Source organism: Panthera uncia, chromosome E1, assembly GCF_023721935.1.
Source record: "Panthera uncia isolate 11264 chromosome E1, Puncia_PCG_1.0, whole genome shotgun sequence".
In the NCBI taxonomy this organism is placed as follows: Eukaryota; Metazoa; Chordata; class Mammalia; order Carnivora; family Felidae; genus Panthera; species Panthera uncia.
The window spans coordinates 31,566,099-31,587,619 of record NC_064814.1 but is presented as its reverse complement, the minus strand read 5'-3'; the positions used below and the strand labels follow the sequence as shown (position 1 = coordinate 31,587,619).

General features: G+C 51.6%; 1 protein-coding gene across 3 annotated transcripts; it reads left to right on the top strand.

The window, feature by feature from the left end:
* Positions 1-8,339: 8,339 nt before the first annotated feature.
* Positions 8,340-20,049, top strand: LOC125927429 (septin-4). Of its 3 annotated transcripts, none has more exons than XM_049637788.1 (12): positions 8,340-8,465; positions 13,361-13,654; positions 14,034-14,127; positions 14,570-14,656; positions 15,161-15,284; positions 18,215-18,349; positions 18,462-18,579; positions 18,668-18,769; positions 18,958-19,054; positions 19,143-19,305; positions 19,469-19,568; positions 19,822-20,049. In XM_049637788.1, exons 1-12 carry the CDS (start codon positions 8,463-8,465, stop codon positions 19,879-19,881), a joined length of 1,377 nt encoding a protein of 458 aa, XP_049493745.1. In that variant the 5' UTR covers positions 8,340-8,462; the 3' UTR covers positions 19,882-20,049. The 3 variants fall into 3 exon arrangements, with proteins under 3 accessions (XP_049493745.1, XP_049493746.1, XP_049493747.1); XM_049637789.1 differs by lacking the exon at positions 13,361-13,654 and adding an exon at positions 8,996-9,233; XM_049637790.1 differs by lacking the exon at positions 13,361-13,654.
* The last annotated feature ends 1,472 nt before the right edge of the window (positions 20,050-21,521 follow it).

Here is a 21,521-nt window from a genome sequence, read left to right as displayed (position 1 = left end):
GGTTTAGTAGTGTGGACTCTGGAGTTATAGTATTAGGTTTGAGTCCTGTGTCTAGTATTTTTTCACTGTGACCTTGGTTAAGTTATTTAATTTTCCAATTGTTAGTTGCCCCAACTGTCAGTGGGAACAATGGCTACCTCTAGGGTTTATAAGAGGACTAACCAAGCTACTACATGTACAGCACTTAGCAAGGTGCCTGGTAACAGTGAGTCCTCAGTATTTACTGCTGTAAATTTACTAGCTGTTGCTATTTGGGCCACTTTCACTAGAAAGGATGTTGGGCCAGGTTATGCCAAAGTCCACTGGAGATCTTTAGTAAAATTCTCTTTTTCCCTTCCTGTTGGTACTCTCTGAATTCCATTTGCTGTCCCTTGGGAATGCCTGACTTCTACTTCTCCATTATGACAGATGAGGAGGTAAGAACACCCCTGGGAAGTTACTTTCAGTCTTCCCATGCTCCCCCTTATCCAAGTCCCTCTCTTAACCTCTCATGGAAGCGGGAATGAAGGGAAACAGACAGAACTCTCCCTATGGTTGGGCAAGTTGTTCACTGCACAAAGGTACCTAGCAGAGAGGGCAAGTGGGGGCTGAAATCTAGCCTGTGTTCTACTTGCCATGCTGTGCACTTGGCGGCGGGGGGGGGGGGGGGGAGCTGCATCTCCCCAGAAGGAGATTTGCACAAAGGTGATCTAAAAGCTGTCTGGGAAACCATACATTGGATCAGCCCCCACTTGGCTCTCCCCTCTTCAGCCTAGGGCAATCCAGAAAGGGAACACTTTTCTGGGTTACACACTATTTGAGTCCTCAACTTGGAAAGGCACAAGGTAAACTCTGCTCTCAGCAGCCCTGTGTCCTGAATTTGGCAAAGAATGTCCTGATTTCAGAGTGCATTATTCCTATAACTACTTTAGTTCTTCTTGGCCCATGTTTGATAAGATAGTCTGAGCTCTTCCTGCCTCCATTCTTTCTCTCACCCTATCTCTCCCTTACCTAGAGCCTAGCATGGCTTTTAATGGGTCCCATCCATAGGTTAGCCCAGGATGGACAGTTAATTACAGATAGAAAACAAATAAAGGAGGTGGAGCAGGACAGCCTGAGCTCAGATGATGGAACAGCTGAAGGGGAGGTGCCAAAAATGTGGCTGCCACTCCCTCTGCCATGGCTTCTTATTCAGCCCCATGCCCTGAGCTCAACTGTGGGTGGGAACAACTACATTTAGAGATCACCTCCATGAGAGACAGTAAATCCTTCTCTCCCTCTTTCCTTTTGCTCGTCCTTCCTTCCTCCCTCTCTCCCTTCCTTTCATAAACAACTTCATTCAGATGCCTAGCAGAGTGCTAGGCACTACTAGAGAGAGCATTGAAGCCTCAGAGCACACACATTCTTTGGCCATGAGAAACTTACCATCTGGTTGGGGAGATAAGACATGGACAGGAAACATTTAAACAACCATATGAAATAGTTTGTGCTCAAATGTCCAAATAAACGCAACAGACTGAATATGTGCTCTTGGAGGAACTTAGGAGAGAGGGAGTCATTAGGGGATGTGTGTGTGGGGGGGGGCGGTGGTGGTCAGGTTACACTCTCCTTCTCAAAGCTAGAGATATCTTAGTAGCTAGTCTCTTACTTTTGGGAAGGGGTTAGTGTTTTCCCTCATTCTGGATATGACGGTTTTGACTGAGAAAGTTCTTCCCTTTTCTCCCCCATCCTCACCCCCTTTCTTTGTGCATCTTGTTTTAGTTTAGAAAGTCAAAAGCCTTGGCAGCAGAACGGCTCCTTCCCAAAATAGCTCTTATCCTGTCTGGATAATTGCGGCTCTCCAGCCCTGTTCGGCGGCAGAGCTGCTCCCCAGAAGCTGGGAAAAGAAGCTGGGGAGAGACCAGATGGGCCTGCTGGTGTTCTCTGGCTCTTTGGAAGTGCGGTGTCATGGAGGTGGGCCAGGGACTCCTCACAAACCATGAGAGTGCTAGGCTTTCCCCAGCCTGTCCTCCAGGCTGAATGGCCAACAGACCTTCCCACATTAGAGACGATGGTGCTAGTGTCCAAGGCCTCTAGTTCCTCCGATCTGGGAATGGTTGACCAGATTCCATTCCTGGCAGGAATTCTCTGGTGGCCAGCCACAGCTCCTGGCTTGTGAACAGCAGCATGTTTGTTGTTGAACCTTCACAGGCCCTTCTGGGTCCATAGTTGAGGATGGAGCCTGATTCAACCATCTCTCTCTCTCTCTCTTAAGTGTCAGTCTCCTCCCAAGTGGCTCCTCAAGGCCCTTTTGTCTAAGGAGCAGGGGTTACAGATGCTTCTCATCCTTGGATTAGTAATTTAGGGGCTGGAATCTCCCCAGAGAAGGTTATGCTGGAATGAGGGAATCATTCCTAATGATTTTGTTTTTTTGTATCAAGACTAGCAGAAGCTCAACAGGAAGGTCTTGAGGGTGCCCTATGGTGTCAGCTGGGGCTGTCTTCCCACACGGTCCTGGGGAATTCCTTGGAATAAAGCAGCTCTTGATGGGAGGGGCTTCAATGCTCCGATGGATGGAGCTGCCTTGGCCCTAAGAACCTTGTCCTCAAAGCACCTAACCTACTTGCCCTTGCAAATGACTTCTCAGGCTGTCAGCAGACAAGGTGGTTTACTCCCTTCTATCTCTATCAATTATGCAAGAAACCAACTCTGGAAAATAGGCCAGGAAACAGGGGAGGCCATCTCAGTGATACCTAAGGAAAACTTCAGTGTCTTTAGAGTGACCTGTCATTTGGCCCCTGGGGGATTGTATGACCAGCCTCCTGTTGGCTGTTGAGTCTCAGGGAAGTTTTGCTCAGACTGCCTCGACAGAGAAAAATCCAGAGTCCAGGAGGAACACAGGGAGTCTCTGCATTCATGGGAATGTTAACAGAATCCCAGGATATGGGCTGTCTGAAAGGAACCTTAGAACCATCTTTCCCACTCCCCTTATTTTCTCTTGCTTTGTACCAAGGCTTATAGTTGAGAGGAGAGAGAACTGAAAGAATGGAGCAGAGCTGCTAAAAATGGGGCAGGACACCTTGGGAGGCTTTTCATAGCAGCCTGACCCTTGATACCCAGCTTCTTTTCGTGTCAGATGGCACCTTGTTCATTTTCAGCTACGATGGGCAGCAAAGTCCAGAGCTGGATGGGAGGCTGGTAACCTCTGACCCACATTGCTATTCCGGGGACAGGCTAGGTTGACCCAACTCAGGATTTGCCTGGGATGTTCCTGGTTTTAGCATCCTGTGTCCTGGGACCCCCACCAGTCCTGGGCAAACTAGGACAAATGGTGACCGTAGGACAGGCTAAAGTGTATTATGCCTCAGCAAGAGCCACTGGAAGCACAGGGCAGGGGGGTGATGTCCTGCCTTCACTGTGAGATCTGAGCAGATTGCTCCCTCTGACTATAAAATGGGGGCAGGAAAATCCTATGCCCCTCCCTTGTGGTCGATGGTAGAACTGAGGCCAGAATCCTTTAGTTTTTTGTTCTTCTCAGAATGATACCACATAGGGAAGAACCTGCCACATTTATTTTAGACTTTCTGGTGTATTTCCAGAAGTTACTTGGTTCCCTGCTTGGAACCCATCTCCAACATTCTATCTTTCTATCAGAGAAGTTTGGTGGTGTTTGAAATGGTGGGGTTTTCAAGTAAGAGGAGAAATAGCAGGCCTGGATAGATTAGAGAGCTTGGCCTCAGAGAGCAAGGAAGCATACTTGGGCGAGGAAGAAAATCTCTAACACAGAAGCCACCCTGACAGCTGCTCAGCCAGAGGAAGGCTATCCTGAGTGATGAAATGACCATGTCCCTTTACCCTCTTCTGCTCAGCTGCCTTTGGCCCAGCTGCCATGAGGGGAGAGGCCAGAGACAGCTGCACCTTGGGGGCCAAGTGCGCGCTTGAAGGAAGGGGACAGAATGTGAGGCAGCTCCTGAGAGAAGCTCAGGCTCTGACGCTGAAGGTGGGAGGGCAGGGCCAAAGTCATTTCCTTGGCACACCCACCATAGGCAAAGTCATTTAGCTCCAAGAGTCTCTATGATGGCTGTTTTTGGGAATTCAGCTCAGTAAGTCTGAAACCAAGACTAGTTTTCTAGAGATGGCGTGGGGTTCAGCTGGAGAAGCTGACTCTACAGTTGGTGGCAGCATGGTCATTCCAATGTCACTTTAGTCAAGGGCTCTTTTCCCATCCCTCTACACTATTACACATGCACATTCCTAATTGTTTGTAGAGAAAGCATTTGAAATTGTCACAGTGATAGTTGCTGATATGGTGTTGATAATTTTCTTATTAGCTGAGATAGTAGCTACCACTCATTTTAGTGCCTGCACCATTCTAAGTGTGTTACCTTAGTGAATCTTCACAGCAACCTTATGAAGTGAACTTTTGCTCCCCATTTTGCAGAGCTGGCTCCTCAAGACTGAGAGCATTTTAGGGAGCACCCTGCCCCAGGGATTCATATGTGGTGTAGAAACCCTTCTTCCATAGCCACATCTTCCTGGAAAGTAACTTATCAATATTTCAGCAGCACCTTCAGATATCACAAAATATGAAGGGAAAGGTTTTAGTGAGGGTAACATTTGTGTCTTTGCATGGAAATTACAAGGCTGGGAGATGAAGTACGAGCTGGCAAGCAGCCAGAATGAAGGGCAAGTTATGGAAGGGTCAGTGAGGCCCAGAGCCTCAAGGCTTGTCTGTGTTCCAAAATCAGAGTGGAAAACTAATCAATGAATCCTTTCAGTCAATTCATATTGATCAGACACCTCCTGGGGGCAGAGTCCTGGTCATTCAGGAGGACATTATATCACATGTTCACTGAATTGAAGTGAATAGAGGTCATACTCGCTGTCCTTGAGGGGCTTATGGTTAGTTTGGAAGAGAAAAGTCTATAGATGGGTCACTTGAAAGAGTGTGGACATCAAAGAACAAAACAAAGTCCAGTGAAATGAGTTAGCAAAGCTTCTAGCATGGAGGCACTTGGAGGGTAAAGTCCAGGTACACACAGGTTTCAACTCCAGGTAATGAAGACCTTTGATAACACACTGCCCAAAGATTGAATGGCAGTAGAGTCAGTTTTTAGTCGTGGGAAACTTTTAAGAAGATGGGATGTAGGGTGGGGGCTCTTGAAGGGGGTCACACACCAATGCATATGTAAGTCTCTTCCATCTCTCAGCTCCTGTGCCCTGCCCTACTGCAGAGAAGGTGTTGGAAAGGCCCTCTGGCAGGCCTCTGGCACTCTACTGGCTCCAGAACTGCCTCTTACCACCGCTAGACAACAGGTGCCAGGAAACAGTGCTCCCTGACATTACCACCCACATTTCATGCCTGATCCAGCATCATGAGACACTGGGGAACATTAGGGGTGGGAGTGAGGTTGAGGGTATTTTGGTTTCTTGCCTTTGCACAGAACTTTCTGGACAGGCTGGCTAAGGTTTCCTTGAAAGACACAACCCGGTAATAGTTCTTTACCCCTACCAGAGCTCTCTGACTATATCATCAGTGACTCATCACCTCTGGGGGAAGGGAGATACAATTAGTTCTTGTGCCACTTAAGAAAACTCTGCTACTGAGAGGCAAAAGTGGCCTTTGCTAGTCATGCAGATCCGAAATCCTGATTTCCTGTGATAATCACTCTTTATTCTTGGCTTTTGAACCTGGACCTTGACTTTGCCCAAGTACAGCAACCTTATTTAGTTTGGTGCCACACAACCTTCACCCATGGGTAGACAGGAAAGATCCAATGGAGGGGGCCAGGAATTTTTCCACATAGACCATGCTAGCCTGACCTAAGCAGAGGGACCTCCTGATAGCAGACTGGAGGTGTGTGCTGATCTGAGTTTCCCAGAAGAGTCATCCCTTGTGCCAAACAAAGTGTTCATTCCCCAGACCCTTGGCTTGAAATCCCCACTCCAGCAGTGCGTGGGAAATTGTACTGTAGTCAAGGATATCAATTCCTGGTGTGATGTTGAATTTCAAGGAAGAGTCAGACTCTAAGGACTGAGGGGTACCTGAGGCAAGGTTGGCCAGTCCACATGCTAACTGGAGATGGGGAGGAGCACTCAATGGTCAGTGACTCATACAAGGGCAGCTATATTTTGGCCCTGCTTCTGACCAGGTGTCAGATGCTACCTGCACCATCACAGAACACAAGAGCTGGAGTTGGGGGGAGTCCAGTTCTCTCTCAGTGGGGGAAAAAGAGGCCCATGAAGGAGAAGGGATATTCAGGCAGTGAGCTAATTGCCAAAGCTGGTATGGGGTCCTAAGCCAAGGCCAAGTTCTCTCAGAAACTCACAGTGCTTCAGAGTTAGTATGCGAGATTTATGTAGATGGAATGGCTCAAAGTCTGTCTTTAGCTTTTACTTCATCCAACATGCCTCATGTTGGGCAGCTGATGTAGTGATTACAAAGACACTGGTGAGCATCAAGACCCTAAGAGTCTTGGTGTAGAGATGAGTTCCACAGTCCCAGGCCTCTCTTTGGGGCTCACTTCCCTCAAAACAAGCTGGCACCAACATGCCTCAGGACACACAGGGCTTGCTGGGGGCCCGGGCAGCTGGTGCCAGAGCAGAGTTGGGATTCCAGCCACAGCTGAGGATGAGCTAGCTGGGCTGCCTTCTGAGACGTGTCTGTGTCCCCACTTGGACTACAACCAGGACTGGGGGGAGGAGGGAAGTACACTTGCGGAAAACAAGGGTTTGTTTGTGATGCGGCCTGTCTTCCTTGACATAGGTTTTCTCCCCTCGGCCCAGCACTCCCAGCCCAGGCCATGCAGAATGCCAGTGGAAGCACTCAAGAAGTAGTCTTATGAGTGCATACGTGAGTGTTAGTGGCCTATAGCTAGTTCCCAACAGTGGGGCTTTGTGTAGTGAGTTTGATGTTCAGGTCTGACGGCAGCAGCTGCTGCTACTTCTGTAGCCTTCCAATAGCCATTGGTTTCTCTCTAAAGAAACTCTTTCATGTCTTTGTTTTCCTGAGTACAGCTTCAGATCTCTTCATCTACCCCAGGCCTTTTCCAGGAAACTCTCTATACATTCAGAGGCTCCCTCTTATCTGAGCCAAGCTGCTGGCGGTATCCTAGTTTAATCCCCTCATTTTCTGGTGTGGGAACTGAAGTCCAGCAAGGTAAAGTGAGTTGCCCAAGGTCACCCAGCTAGGAAGTTTCCTCCTCAACTTGCTAGCCCGTGAATGCCCCTGATTTCTTTAAGCAATGGCACTCCTTCCGTCCTTCAGTCCACCAGTGCCAAATATCTAATAACGTCTCCAATAGCCATCCCATGTTTTCTGAACGTGTTCTCATCTGTATACCTAGGCCCCCCTCCATCCCTCTGCTAAGTTCTAACTTGATCCCAACCATGACCACTGGTCACAGATCAGACTGAAATAGAATAGGCAGGCTTCTGGGTGTTCTACCAATAGAGAGGGCCATGTCTGTGGACCTGTTTTATTCAAAGTGTATTCAGGCAAATCAGCCTGCCCTGGAGGAGAGTTTGTGGGAGTCAGGAAGAGGCATGCTTCTGGAAACTTTCACAGAAGCCTGACCAGCTCAGCCCTGTATTAGCTCGGAAAATCCTCACCAACCCCCACCCTCTAAGCATCTACTTCTTCCTTGCTGCTGCTGACCCTTCTGAGCCTCTAATGCTTCTAAAGCTGCTGAGGCATCTGTCCCCACAGCATCTCACCTGCTTGCCCAGCATAGACTGGCTCACACCTGGGCTGCCACTTCCCACTTCCCTCAGCCCCAGACAAGACTCTACTGCCCCATAAAGGCCACTCAGCCTCTTCCCTTCCACCTTTCCAGCAGATGATCCCTGGATAATTTATGCAGCAAATCCTCTTTAATCTTTAATCTAGGGTCCTGCAGGAAGGGAACATTTTGTCTCTTCTTCATAGCTTGGGTAAAGGTAGAGAAAGTCTGACATTCTACCTTAGGAGGTGTAGAGGGGGTAGGGACAATCAGTTAACTTGGACATCAGTTGGGTTCATTTCCTGAAAACCTTCGGTAACTAATGGAGTCTCTCCCGACTCGTGGGGCAAACCCCTCTCCTTCGAAAGACCTCTCCTGGGGATGCTAGGTTGGCCTTTCCCTTTTCTTGGGGGATTTGCTCAAGCCCCCACGGTGATGTGCTGCCTGAAGAGGCTACTCTTAGGGGCTGAGTAAGGAAGAGCCAGGTGAGAAGTGCTGCGCTGTCCTGAGCGCCTCTGCTCATCCGGGGGGGTCGCGGGCTGCAAGGCCCGCCTCTCCCCGCAGCCAGCCGCCCGCGGCCGCCTTCAGCTTTGCAGGCGCCCGCGCCTCAGAGGGCAGGCCCCGCCCCAGGGCCGACTCGCCCCGCCCCCGGCCCCGCCCCCGGCCGGTCCGCACTCTGGGCTGCGGGCGGGGGCCGGCGGTCCCTCGAGGTCGGCTCGCAGCTCCGGCCGCGGGTCGCTCGGACGCTGTCCCTGCGGAGCTGGCCCGGCCCGGGCTGCAGCCATGGTAAGGCGCGCGGGCGCGGGGCAGGGCCGGGGCGCGCAGGGCCCGCTGCTCCCAGCGGCTCCGTGGGGACCAGCGGCGCAGCAGCCCCGGCTGTGCCGGGCGGGAGGCGCTGTCTCTGGCTGCTGGTGGTGGACGGCGTTGCGTCGCCGCTTCCAAGTTTCTCGCTCTGATCCGAGCAACGGCGGAGCGGCCCCCGAGGGCTGGGGTGCTGTCCGCGTTTTGGGACCGGGGAGTGGGTCGGTGCTGACGGGAGGTGGGGGGGCCCGCCGGCAGAGACGCGCGTGTTAGGCTGGGGAAGGCGCGTCAGCGACACGCGGAGGTGAGGGTCCCCCGCCCTTTCCTGAGTCAGCTGTTACCTGGATGACCCCTCCTCAGCCACCTACCCTGGGCTCAGGGGCAGCACCAACTTCCTTGGGAAAACACACAGAGGAGGCCTACAAACACTGCCTGCCTCCCGGAGAGGGATGGTGAGACGCTTGGGCCCTCCTTCCCGCAGCCTGGCAAAGGGCATCTCCTGGCTCTTCCCACAGCGCCCTCTGCCCAGGGACCCCTGAGAGAGGGAAGCCTAGCCTACCATCCTACCCTCGGGATCATCTATACATCACTGCCTCTGAGACAGGACCCATGGGGAAGCTTCCTCCTGCTGCATCCTACACTACCCCAAACCAGGTCCCTCTGCAGTGGTGGGGGTGGGGGAACTCATTCCTGCCACCTGCCTGTACTGGAAGGAGAGATACTAACCCCAGTCAGCCTCCTGGATACCCCCAGGTAGGAAGTTTTGATGTCTGACTGTAAGGGTGCCAGCTCTTCTGCCATCCTTGCCAGAGCCTGCCACAAACACATTATGCTGGGTGTCAATGCCTCCGGGCCCCATGCCAGCCTCTCCTCCCAGGTTGGAGGCCCCCCAACATTTGCCCACTGCATTAGGAGGCACAGGCTGTTTACAATAGGAGGAGATCCATGACCAGCCTGTGGGGCAGGATGTTGGCTGTGGGCAGCCTCCAGAAGGGAACTCCCTGGGCCCCATGGAATCAGAAGCTTCCAGGTCTGGAAAGGCCAACCTTTTGGGCTTTTGTCTTTCAAGCTGTGTCCAGGCTGAGGCCCAAGCTTTGGCTAGGAAGTCTTGGTGACTCTGTGACCTTCCCCAGAGGGGGTTCCTGGGAGAGGCCAAGTGGTACTGGTCTTTATCCCTGCCCCACTTCCCTCCACATGGGTACCGTCACACTGATTGTTCCAGTGATAGAAGCCTGGGGAGAACTGACTGTCCCCATTGCCAAGCCCAGCAGGGACCAAGAGGGGCTTTTCTGCCACACACTAAGTTCAGTTCAGCTGAGGTCTTGGTGCTTTCAACTTGGCTGAAGCCACCCTCTAATTAAAAGACATCCCCACCATCACCACAGTCCTCAGCTTTAGGCCTCTTAGGCCGAGTTCTTAGGCTGACTGATTCATGTCAAGCCAGACTTCTCTATAAGAGGTCTCTCTGTGAAAGGAGATCAGTGTCCCAGCCACTATGGAGGTCAGTGGGTACAGTGGGGAGAGCTCCCCAGCCTCCCCTGGAAACCTCCCCAGGGGGTTTTAGTTTGCATGGGAAAAGAATGATAGGCCAACATTAATAACAGTCCTGTGACTTGAGATGTACACTGTCTCTCCTCAGCTTCAAAACAGCTTGAGTTATCTCTCCCCAGCCTTCCTGGGAGGCAAGGAAGGGCCATTCACAACTGGACATTAGAGGCCTGAAATTAAGGCAATATTCAAAATCACAAAGGTTTCTGGACAAACCAGAAACACTGGCCTCCTGATTCCCAGTCAGGTGCTCCATCTGCACCCTTCCAGCCAAGCCCTTCAGTTTGTCTCCCACCTAATTGGCAACTCTGAAGCCTCTGGGATGCCAGCCTCCCTTTGGTCTCTCAGAGAACGAGTGCTAGCAGCTCTTCCATTGACTCTCTAGAAGCAGTGGGGTGATGGAAGTGATATGGGTCCCCATGAGTCAGAGGTCAGGTATCCTAGGGTGGGAGGAGTCCTTTTGTGGCTGGGACTCTGCAGGGAAATCTAGGGGCAGATGTCTGAAGAGACTGGGGTTCTCTGCTGGAAAACACAAAGGGACGTTTGGGAAGAAAAGCAGGGCTGTTCTCATGAGAACATATTTCTAGGGGATTATAGGACATCCCACCCTACTTCAGCACTGCTTAAAGTTAAGGTGAAAGAGATTGGAGTCCTTTGACAGTGGAGTCTCCTGGGTGGCTGTCCCCGTGTACTGATGGGCCAGGTCACCTTGGGGACAGCTCATGACCCTCTGGCAGGCCTCAGTGCCCTTGGGGGTTAACAGGAGAGGCCAGGTGGATCAAGAGCCTGTGCTGCAGACAGACTCGGGAGGCTGGTGCTGTGCCCACCGGGGTAGGCAGCGGGCAGGCGTCATGAGACAGCCAATCAGAGTTGGAGGGGACTGCAGAGAGACAGAGTGATCCTGCTGCAGCCGAGCTGTCCTTGGAGGGTGGGAGCCAAGGGAAAGGGAGGAGGATGGGGTGGGGAACGACATTCCACAAGCTGTTTTGGCCCTTGACAGAGACAGGGAGGGGGGAGGGGGGCCAAAGAGAAAGGGAAAGGAGCAAGCCAGGAAGCTGGATTACAAGAGCATTGAGACCAGGTTGTTTCCGTGTGTGAGCAACTTTTCCTGGGCGAGAAAATTAGACCTAGAGCTTGCCGACAGGGTATCTGAAGTGTGGGAGGGACATGGACCATTCACTGGGATGGCAAGGTAGTTCTGTCCCTGAGGACAGGACTGAAGCTGGGGTAAGGTGCTACCCTGGGAGCTGGGGGTGGGGAAGGACAGGCAGCAGGTGAGGAGGAGCCTAGTGCCTGACGCCTTGTCTAGGGCCTCTGTGGGCCGCTTCCTGCTGACAAGTAGCCAGGACTGGCAGGGAGAATGATGCTGGGTTCCTGGTGACTTTTGGAAGACTGGATGGTAGGGGTCCCAATCAGGGCCTTCCTTTCTTTTTTAACTGCTGCCCCTCTGCTCAGTGCTCCTGGGGAAACCAGGTGGAACACAGTCTTCTTTCTTCCACCCTGACCAACTGCTGGGTCACTGTGGGGTCATGCAGAGAGGCGGGATTTCCTGGAATTCCCCAGACTCTAGCTGCCGGAAAACAGGACCTGTGGGACCCCACCCTCCTCAGTCCCATCTCTTCTCTGTTGCATATAATTAATTGTCCAAGCTGGGACACTTTTGAGAGTGAAAAGGGGCACAATTAATCATTATGCTGCAACAACAAACAAACTGAGATGTACAGTTGCTCCATGGGATCCCATAAATACTTTTGCTGAGAAAAGCCTGTTAGGTCAGGCTTGCTTCAGGACACCCTCTTTTGGTCACTAAGCCCCCACATGCTGGTTCCAGTTTCAGTCTAAAGGGCCTCTTTCCTCCCCTCTGTCCAGGCAAGCCTTGGAGATGATGGCTATAAGCAGGTGTGGGGACTTGAGAGGTGACAGCCTAGAAGTAGTTCTTAGGGGACTTTTCCCTGTAGCCTCTAAATCACTTCCCTCTAGCATAAACCTGGCAATGTGTATGTCTGCCTCCTTCAATTCTTCCCTTTGTAAAAAGGGGACCTGCAGAAGACTGTGGCCATCTTCTCTCCCTCCACCCTGGCCGGGTCTCCACAGTGGTCCGGGATAGCCCCCACTGGCTTGGCCAATCCCCAGGGAGTGAGTCAGCCTCTGAAGCCAGCCCTTGTCCATTGTCTGGAGGTGGCATGTGGGTATTGTGAGGCAGAGCTGAGCCCAGCACTGCCAGGCACTCCACAAAGGGGACTGGCCCCCAAAGGAGAGAGGAAGTTTTAGGGTCTAGAGTTGGTGGCAGGAGTGGGGGGAAGTGGCCTCTCTTCCAGGTTGGGAGATGGGGTGGAACAGGTCTCTACACAGAGCCAGTCATTGTTTGTCCACCCCACTGTGGTTCACCATTGGGGCCAGATCCCCTCCTGTGTGGCTGGCTGAATCTTACTCCAGGCAGAGGGGGCAAAAGACAACCGATGGGTGCTGTCTCCTATGTGTCCCTCACAGGTAGGGGCTTTCAGCAGCCTACTGTCCTCCCATCCTCCCTCACTGGGTCCCTTCCAGCTCCCTTCTACCCTGCACTCAGCATCCACTGGCGGGTTTGCCCTAGTCTCCTGGGGCCTACCCTCAGGCTCTGGTGTGGCACGGTGTCTGGAATAAGGGACAGAGGTGTCAGATCAACTGTACTGAGCTCCGGGCAGTGAGCCCTGGAGAGTGAGCACCCCCAGTAGAGTCTGCATCTCCCTCCCAGAGCTCACTGACCTGCAGTGACAGGAGGCACAGGGCCCCCTGCTGGCTCTTGATTTACCTGGGGCTGGCAGGTCCCTTCTCCCCTCCCTACTTCCCTCCTGCCCCTGTCCCGTTCTGACTGACTCTCTGCACTGTCCTTGAATCCTGAGCCCACATCCTCGTCTCAGTTCTAATGCCTCTGTTGCTCCCCCTTATTCAGTCTGACTTCCTGGCCTTTAGGGCATTCTCTGGCCTCTGGCTTGGCCAGACCCCCCAGGAAGGGCAGGGCAGCAGGCACCCTGTCAAGAGGGAACATCAGGACTGGAGCTTCTCTGATCCCAAGAACAGTTGCTGCCTGCAACAACTGGGGGCTGCCTAGGGCTGCTCCAGGACTCCAGGGTCTTTCCTGGCATCTCGGCTGGGGAGGCACATGAGCAGGTGAGGGAGGAATGGTGAGCACTTCCTCTGGCTTAGCTGCTAGTGCAGTTTCTTTTCCCTTCTAACCACAATCGCTTTCCTCTCTCTCCCTCTCACCTTCTCTGGACTTCCTCCTTCATTCTTCCCTTCATGCCACCTACCCACTCCCCCCATCCTCCCACCACCTCCCCTCCAACCCCCAGATCAAGCGCTTCCTGGAGGACACGGATGATGCAGAACTGAACAAGTTCGTGAAGGATTTCCCAGGAAGCGAGAGCTGCCACCAACCAGAGGCCAAGACCTGGGTGTCCAGGCCCCAAGTTCTGGAGCCAAAGCCCCAGGCCCCGGACCTCTACCAGGATGACCTGGAGTTCAAAGGCCCCTCGTGGCCCCAGCCCTCTGACAGCCAGCAGTACTTCTCTGCCTCAGCCCCTCTCAGCCCCTCAGCCCGACCCCGCAGCCCATGGGGCAAGCTTGATCCCTATGACTCCTCTGAGGTAGAGCCTCCAGCCCTGTCTTTGCCTTTCAGTGGGCTGGTGCTGGAAGACCCAGGGAGGGAGCAGAGAGATACCGAGTGTCTGTGCATGTATGTGCATGTGTGTGTATAGGTGTGCACATATGCATGCATGCATGTTGAGCTGGGGCCTCTCCTGTCTAGTGTCAGCACCAGTTCTGCAGTGTTGGCCCCCACGTGCATTGGAAACTGACTATCAGCAGGGGCAGGAGCCCTGCTGGTGGCCCCAGATGGGGCCTCAAGGGAGTTTGACACCATTCCTCTAGGGCTGGGGCCAAGACCTAGGAGGGAAGGAGAAGGTGTTGGGTCCTGGGACCCCTCCTGCCTCTCACTCTGACACACTCTGCCTTCCTGTCCATTAGGATGACAAGGAGTATGTGGGCTTTGCGACCCTCCCCAATCAAGTTCACCGAAAGTCTGTGAAGAAAGGCTTTGACTTTACCCTCATGGTGGCAGGTAGAGCTGGGGAAGGACTGGGCTAGGCAGGGGGTGTTTCAGGTGGGGCTGGTATGTATTTGGGGAGGAGGTATGGGTAAGGAGGAAAAAGCAGCCAGCAGCCATGCAGTTTTGCAAAGTAGCCAGGAGCCATGGGTGGCCAAAAGTGTGTATGTGTGTGTTGGGGGGAGGGGGGTTGAAATGGTACAAAGAACACCTGGCCAACAATTTTCTAGTATTTGCCTTGTTCTGTGTGACCTTGGGCAACCTCTTATCCTCACTGAGCCTCATTCAAATAAGAAGGCTACACAAGCTGTTTTCTCTGCTTCCTTCTGGCTCTAAAACGCTATGGTTCAGTTGGTCTCTTCCCAATTTGATGAAAAAGCAGCTCTCTACACACCTTGTTCTGGTGGGGTTGCCTTTTGGCTATAGATCTTATCTTCTGTCCTCTCTCGCTTGTCAGGAGAGTCTGGACTGGGGAAATCCACTCTTATCAATAGCCTCTTCCTCACTGATCTGTACCGGGACCGGAAACTCCTCAGTGCTGAAGGTAAAGCAAGGAGAGGGGCATGGAGACTGGCATGCAGACTTGACCTGGGAAATCAAACTCATGCCACAGCCTGGGGGCTGGGGCCTTCCCCAGCATGCAGGAAACCATGGCTTCCTAGAGGGCCTTGATGGCATCTCTCCATAGGCCTATCTAGCCTGGCAGCCCACCAGCCAGCTCCCTAAAGATTTGGGTGCTGAAGCCAGGCAGGGACCAGAATCCTGCTCTCTGAGTGAGTCTCTGACCCCCAAAGGATTCCAGGAATCCAAGAAAAGAGCCGGGAGCAGAGAAGAGGCTGGGGCCAGAGCCAACAGCCACCGGCATTTCCTGTGTTGGGAAATGTGCTCCTTGCTGGTTCCCAGAGAACAGGCCCCCAGGCGGCCTGGGGTGGGAAGGGGGGCAGTGTGGATGAGGCATTCTGGGCAGCAAAGCTGATTGGGGTGGGCGCTTTGTCCTGACTGGGCAGGTCCTTGCCCTTGCCCTGGTCTCAGTTTCCCTTTTCTGCAGAGCGGATCATGCAAACTGTGGAGATCACTAAACATGCAGTGGACATAGAAGAGAAGGGTGTGAGGCTACGGCTCACCATTGTGGACACGCCGGGTTTTGGGGATGCAGTCAACAACACAGAGTGGTATGTCTGACCACGCACAGCCCCAGCTGCCCCCTTCCCATTACACACACACATACATCCACGGATGCACACATAAGCACAGACATAGCCACAATTGTCAGGAGTTTATGGCCTTTGAGCATGCCACCACCCTTTACAGGGCAGCTGAAGTGAGAGGAAAAGAGTGGGAATAGAAGATCTTTTTTTGTTTATTTTTTCCTATTTATTTATTTATTTTTAATTTACATCCAACTTAGTTAGCATATAGTGCAATTATGATTTCTGGAGTAGATTCCAGTGATTCATCCCCTATGTATAACACCCAGTGCTCATCCCAACAAGTGTCTTCCTTAATGCCCCTTGCCCATTTAACCCATCCCCCCCACCCACAACCCCTCTAGCAACCCTCAGTTTGTTCTCTGTATTTAAGAGTCTCTTATGTTTTGACCCCCTCCTTGTTTTTATATTATTTTTGCTTCCCTTCCTTTATGTTCGTCTGTTTTGTATCTTAAATTCCACATACGAGTGAAGTCATATGATATTTGTCTTTCTCTGACTAATTTCACTTAGCATAATACTTAGCATCTTGCAAATGGCAAGATTTCACTCTTTTTGATTGCTGAATAATACTCCATTGTGTGTGTGTGTGTGTGTGTGTGTGTGTGTGTGTGTGTGTGTGTGTATCACATCTTCTTTATCTGGGAATAGATGATCTTTAATGAACTTTCTGACTCTGACCTAATGTACTTTCTGTAATGGGGGTGAAGACACAAGATAAGAAAGAAGAGCCTCAAAAAAAGCAAACACATGTGGAAACATGTAGCACAGGGCCAGACATCTAGTAGGGGCTCAATAAACACCACCTCCCCTCCTTCCTTTTCTTTCACCAGCAACATTTTAGGTGCCACAAACAAGTTTATTAAAGGGATGAGAGTGCACTGAGGGAGTGGTGAGGAGGAGAAAGAGGAGGCAAAGGGTAAAAAAATAGGTTGAACTTTGTTTAAATTCCAGGCGTCCTCTAGGCTACCTTCCAGAAGAAGAGGTGGCTTTGCCACATACCCCATCATCCTTGGCTTTATTTTTTCAGAAACTGGAGGGATGCTTAGATAATGGTCAGACCTAAGTGAGTAGATGAGAAGGAGGATGAATGATAAAGACAGGAGAAAAGGTGGTGTCCTTGATGAAGAAGTTAGGCAGGCAGTGTTAAGATGGCTAGCCCAAGAGTTCAGATCTTGGGTCAGCATATAGTAACTGCGTGGTCTTCAGCAAATGACTGCATTCCTGTTTCTTCAGTTGAAACATACTGGCCCTTACCATCTTATCCAGTTGATCTGAAAATCACCCAGAATGATGCATGTGAATGTGTATTAGCAACTAAAGTAGGGTGTCCAGGTGGCTCAGTCGGTTAAGTGTCCAACTCTTGGTTTCAGCTCAGGTCATGATCTCACGGTTCATGAGATGGAGCCCTGTGTTGGTCTCTGGGCTGACAGTGTTGAACCTGCTCGGGATTCTCTCTCTCCCTTTCTCTCTCTCTGCTCCTTCCCTGCTCACGTGCATGCTCTCTCTCTCTCTCTCTCTCAAAACAAATAAACATAAAAAAAACCCTAAAGTAAAGGGTTGTTTACATTATACCCATTATAATTGCAGCACCAGTGCAAAATGTAAATGCAGGGCCCCTTGGTTAGAATGATTAAGAATTTCAAGACAGCCACAGCAGAGAAGCAAACCAAGCATAGGCCCTTCTGAGATCGGGACCTGGTGTTGATTGCACAGTTTGCACTCCCAAAAAGCTGACCCTGGGTAATTGCCTCACAGACTCATCAGACTCTTACAGACCTTTCTGTGCTCTGAATCCTCAGCACATGCTTTATCATTAAAACATGTGATTTTCAGCTCGGCACACTGGTTCATCTTCAGCTTCAGTGTCTTAGTCTTGAGGGGAGGGCCATTTTTTCTTATATTCTTGCCACAGCACTGTGCTGGCACATGGTACATGGTCTCCTGATGTAAATATTCCTGATGGATCGAGGTGGCCTCCGTGTCATCATTACCCTTTTTACTCTCGGTATATGCCTCAGTACACTGGGCTTGCCATGAAACTGTACCCAAACCAGCACCTGGTTCCTACTGTAGCAAGTATCACCCTCTCCTTCAATCAACCTACGTACCTTTCCTTTCCTTCCACAAGAATAATCATTTCATTTGCTTGGCACTTCACAGTATACAGTGCACCTCCACATATACTTTAGTCAACAAGTAGGAGTTTATTGAGCATATACTAGGTGTCCAACCAGTGCTGGGCATTTTAAGGGATACAGAACAAGTATGAATCATCCTTGTCACTGAGAGGCTTATGGTCTAGTGGCAGCGGGGATGGGAAGGGGGGGCAGCAGTTCTCTAACATACGTGTCAATCAACTTAAGTTAGTAAATAGGTCAGACAGTGTAGTGGCAGACACAGAGACGAGTCAGAAGACCAAGTGTGTATATGTATACATATATATTTACAGTGTGGTGGAGAGAAGGGGAGAATAGTGTACATAGATGTACACTGGAAGGAGCCTTCATGGAAGGGTGGGTTTAGAGTAGAACCACATAAATAAAGGTTCTGAGGCTGGACTGTGAACCTGACTGAGGGCTGTCCTGGCTTCCAGTTGGTGTTCACCTGCAGGCACCTTATTCTTATTGGTTTGTTTGGTCACCTAGGCTTTTTTCCTCTCATCAAACTAGCATTTATTGAACTTTGCCTGTGTGCTTAGTCTGATTTTCTATTGGGACATGTCAGATGCACCCCTGTCCCACCCAGGGACCTCCCTGAAGATGTAGTAAAGCAAGCCAGGGGATAACAGAGTCTTGAAAACACTGCTCAGGATGTGGGCTACTCTGTAGTCCCAAAGCTCACGAGGCAGCCCCCACTCCTACAGTTTCTCTGCTTGTCTGTCCCTGCTCCAGCTGGAAGCCTGTGGCAGAATACATCGATCAGCAGTTTGAGCAGTATTTCCGAGATGAGAGTGGCCTGAACCGCAAGAACATTCAAGACAACAGGGTGCACTGCTGCCTGTACTTCATCTCACCCTTCGGCCACGGGTATGGTCTGAGCCTGAGGCTCCCAACACTACCAGGTGCTGCCAAGGGAACAGGCTGGGAGCACCAGGGCAGGGCTGCCACTAGCAGGTGGTCACAGATTCCTATCTCCCAGGCTCCGGCCATTGGATGTTGAATTCATGAAGGCCCTGCATCAGCGGGTCAACATCGTGCCTATCTTGGCTAAGGCGGACACACTGACCCCTCCTGAAGTGGAGCGCAAGAAACGCAAAGTGAGGGAAGCCGGTGGGGGGAGGGTAGCAACTGGGCTTCTGGAAAGGATGGGGTCCCCAGAACTGTGGGCCCTCATGTGTTTGCCAGATCCGAGAGGAGATTGAGCGCTTTGGAATCAAGGTCTATCAGTTCCCGGACTGTGACTCTGATGAGGATGAAGACTTCAAATTACAGGACCAAGCCCTAAAGGTGGGGCTACGTGAGGGCATCCCTTTCCATCTTGTTTCTTCTGGGCAGAAGAGGGAAGTGGAATTCTATATATAAGGGGTGGGAGAGTACGCTGGTTTTCTAGAGTGAAGCAGAAAAGGTAAAGATATAGGTGAAAAAGAACAGGTGAGAATAGGGAGTATTGACCAGGCACCCTTAACTTCTTCCAGGAAAGTATCCCATTTGCTGTAATTGGCAGCAACACTGTGGTAGAGGCCAGAGGGCGGCGAGTTCGGGGTCGTCTCTACCCCTGGGGCATCGTGGAAGGTAAAGCATTGAGCTGGTGACCTGGGTATCTCCTTGCCCTCAGTGGCTCTCCCAGTGCTCCTGGTTGACCCCTAGCCTTGCTGTGCAGTGGAAAATCCAGGACACTGCGACTTTGTGAAGCTGAGGACAATGCTGGTGCGTACTCACATGCAGGACCTGAAGGATGTGACACGGGAGACACATTATGAGAACTACCGGGCACAGTGCATCCAGAGCATGACCCGCCTGGTGGTGAAAGAGAGGAATCGCAAGTATGACCAGAAGCCAGGACAGAGCTGGCAAGGGTGGGGATCCCAAGCACAGCCTTGAGTGAGACCAAGCCCTTCCTTTGTTCTTCTACAGACCCTGGGCTCAATCCAAGCAGGTGCTGGGGTCCCCCTAGCCTTACCAACCCTACTTTCCCCTTCCCCTCAGCAAACTGACTCGAGAGAGTGGTACCGACTTCCCCATCCCTGCTGTCCCACCAGGGACAGATCCAGAAACTGAGAGGCTGATCCGAGAGAAAGATGAGGAGGTGAGAGCAGTGTGGGGTGGTAGGGGTTGACAGCCTGGGGGCAGTCCTGCTTAACTATAAACCTCAGTATTTCTATCTGGGTTTAATGGTCCATTAAACCACCTGGACTTGTGGTTCAATGGTTCTACCCAGGGTCTCCATCACACCTCTGGGCTTCCATGGCCCTGGCTCAAGGGACTAGAGCTTGGGGGCACTTTGTTAACACTATAGGACTCTCTAAAAGGCCCCATTTTGATGCGTGTGCCTGTTCCAGCTGCGGCGGATGCAGGAGATGCTGCACAAAATCCAAAGACAGATGAAGGAGACCCATTAGCTGGCTTTCAATCCTGGATATTTAAATCTCCTCTTCATCCTGCCCAGGCCGGCCCGTCCCAGCACCAGCTCTGCTCAGGCCCCTGCAGCTACTGCCACTTCGCCTTACATCCCTGCTGCCTCCCCAGAGACTCAGAGGAAATAAAGTTTAACAAATCTATGGCTGCCATATGGTGTCACTGTCTGTATTTTTACCAGCCCCTGGAGACCAAAAAGATCTTAGGACCCACTTTTGAAAGGGTGCTGAAGGAGGGTGCTGGTTTCTGGCTTTTAGTAGGGAAAACTTTCCTTTCCTATGACAGGTTTCAGTCCCTGCCTAGAATCCAATCTGGCCTCTCCATCACACTGACCACAGCTCTATTATCTAGGGCCTGATCCCTCTTCATCTTTCCCACATACAGTAGTTTCAGTTCTATAGAAGATTTGGATCTGAAATCTGCTCTTGGGAAAACATGGTATTACCTGCATGCAGCCTCCTGACTTCCTTTTTTCCCTGATTTGGGGAAAGGGATATACAGAATTAAACTCTGCCCTCTAGGAAGCCTGTGATAGAACACTGAACAAATACGGAAACGCTTGTGATCTTCAAAAACTGTAGTAAGTGCTAGGAGTAGAGTACAATCGTTGTCCTGGAAGAGTTCAGTAGTCATTTAACAAATATTAAGCATCTGCTAGGTTGCAGACACTGTTCTAGATCCTGGAGTTAAAGCGAACACGGGCAAGGTTCCTGTTTTGCTGGAATTTACCAGCTGTGGTAAAAGTTCCAATGTTCTATAAACAAAGACACGTGAAGACAGTTTTGTCCCCAGGGGCTAGTATTAAAGCATTCAGGCCAATTCCCAAAGTGAAGCTATTGGTCGAGAGTCTGAATCAACGGTTCTCCATTTAGGCCAGGTTGGTGGTGTCGCACGGCCACGGCGACCTCCAGCGGCCACCTTCAGCCATGCTGCCTGCTCTGGTTCCCCGGGGCCGGGGAGAGAGAAAGGGAGGAGCGAAGAGCTGGGTGAGTCCTGTTCCCACTCCTTACAGACTAGGAGGTCGCAGCTAGCTAGTGGCAACCTGAGATCCAGATTTCATCTCTCACAAGTGAGAGATTTTTACTCAGGACTGACGGCACCATGCAGGTCCCGAAGGACGGCAGGGTCGATTCACCGATGCAAAATGAGGGTTGGAGGAACCCGTCAAGATGCAGAAGAGAGGAAACCCTTTCGCCTCCAGTCGAAGAAGACCGAGGCAAAGCCTCGAGCCTAGGCCTGCCTCCTCCCTTAGCCCGCGGGGTCTTTTCTCCCTTTCTGGGTTTGGGACGCGATGACCGCAGCGAAACCAAAACTGAAATGGATAAACTGAGGTGCCACCGGGGATCTATTTGAGAACTACACCCAAAGCACGGTCGTTGCCGGAAGTGGCTGTAGGGCCACTACCAGGCCCCGCCTCCAATTGCGCTGCCAGTAGGCGACAGCCACCCCCCACTTCCGGCCCCTGGAGCCTAAGCCAGCAGCCCCCCTTTTACTGCTCTCCCATTGGCTGCCGCAGGGACGCGCTGTGATTTCTCATTGGTCGAGCCTCCTCTCCGGGGCCGCACCTCCTCCTCCCAGGTACTGTCTTGTCTTCCGACACCCGATAGGCTAAAGGCTGGGAGGG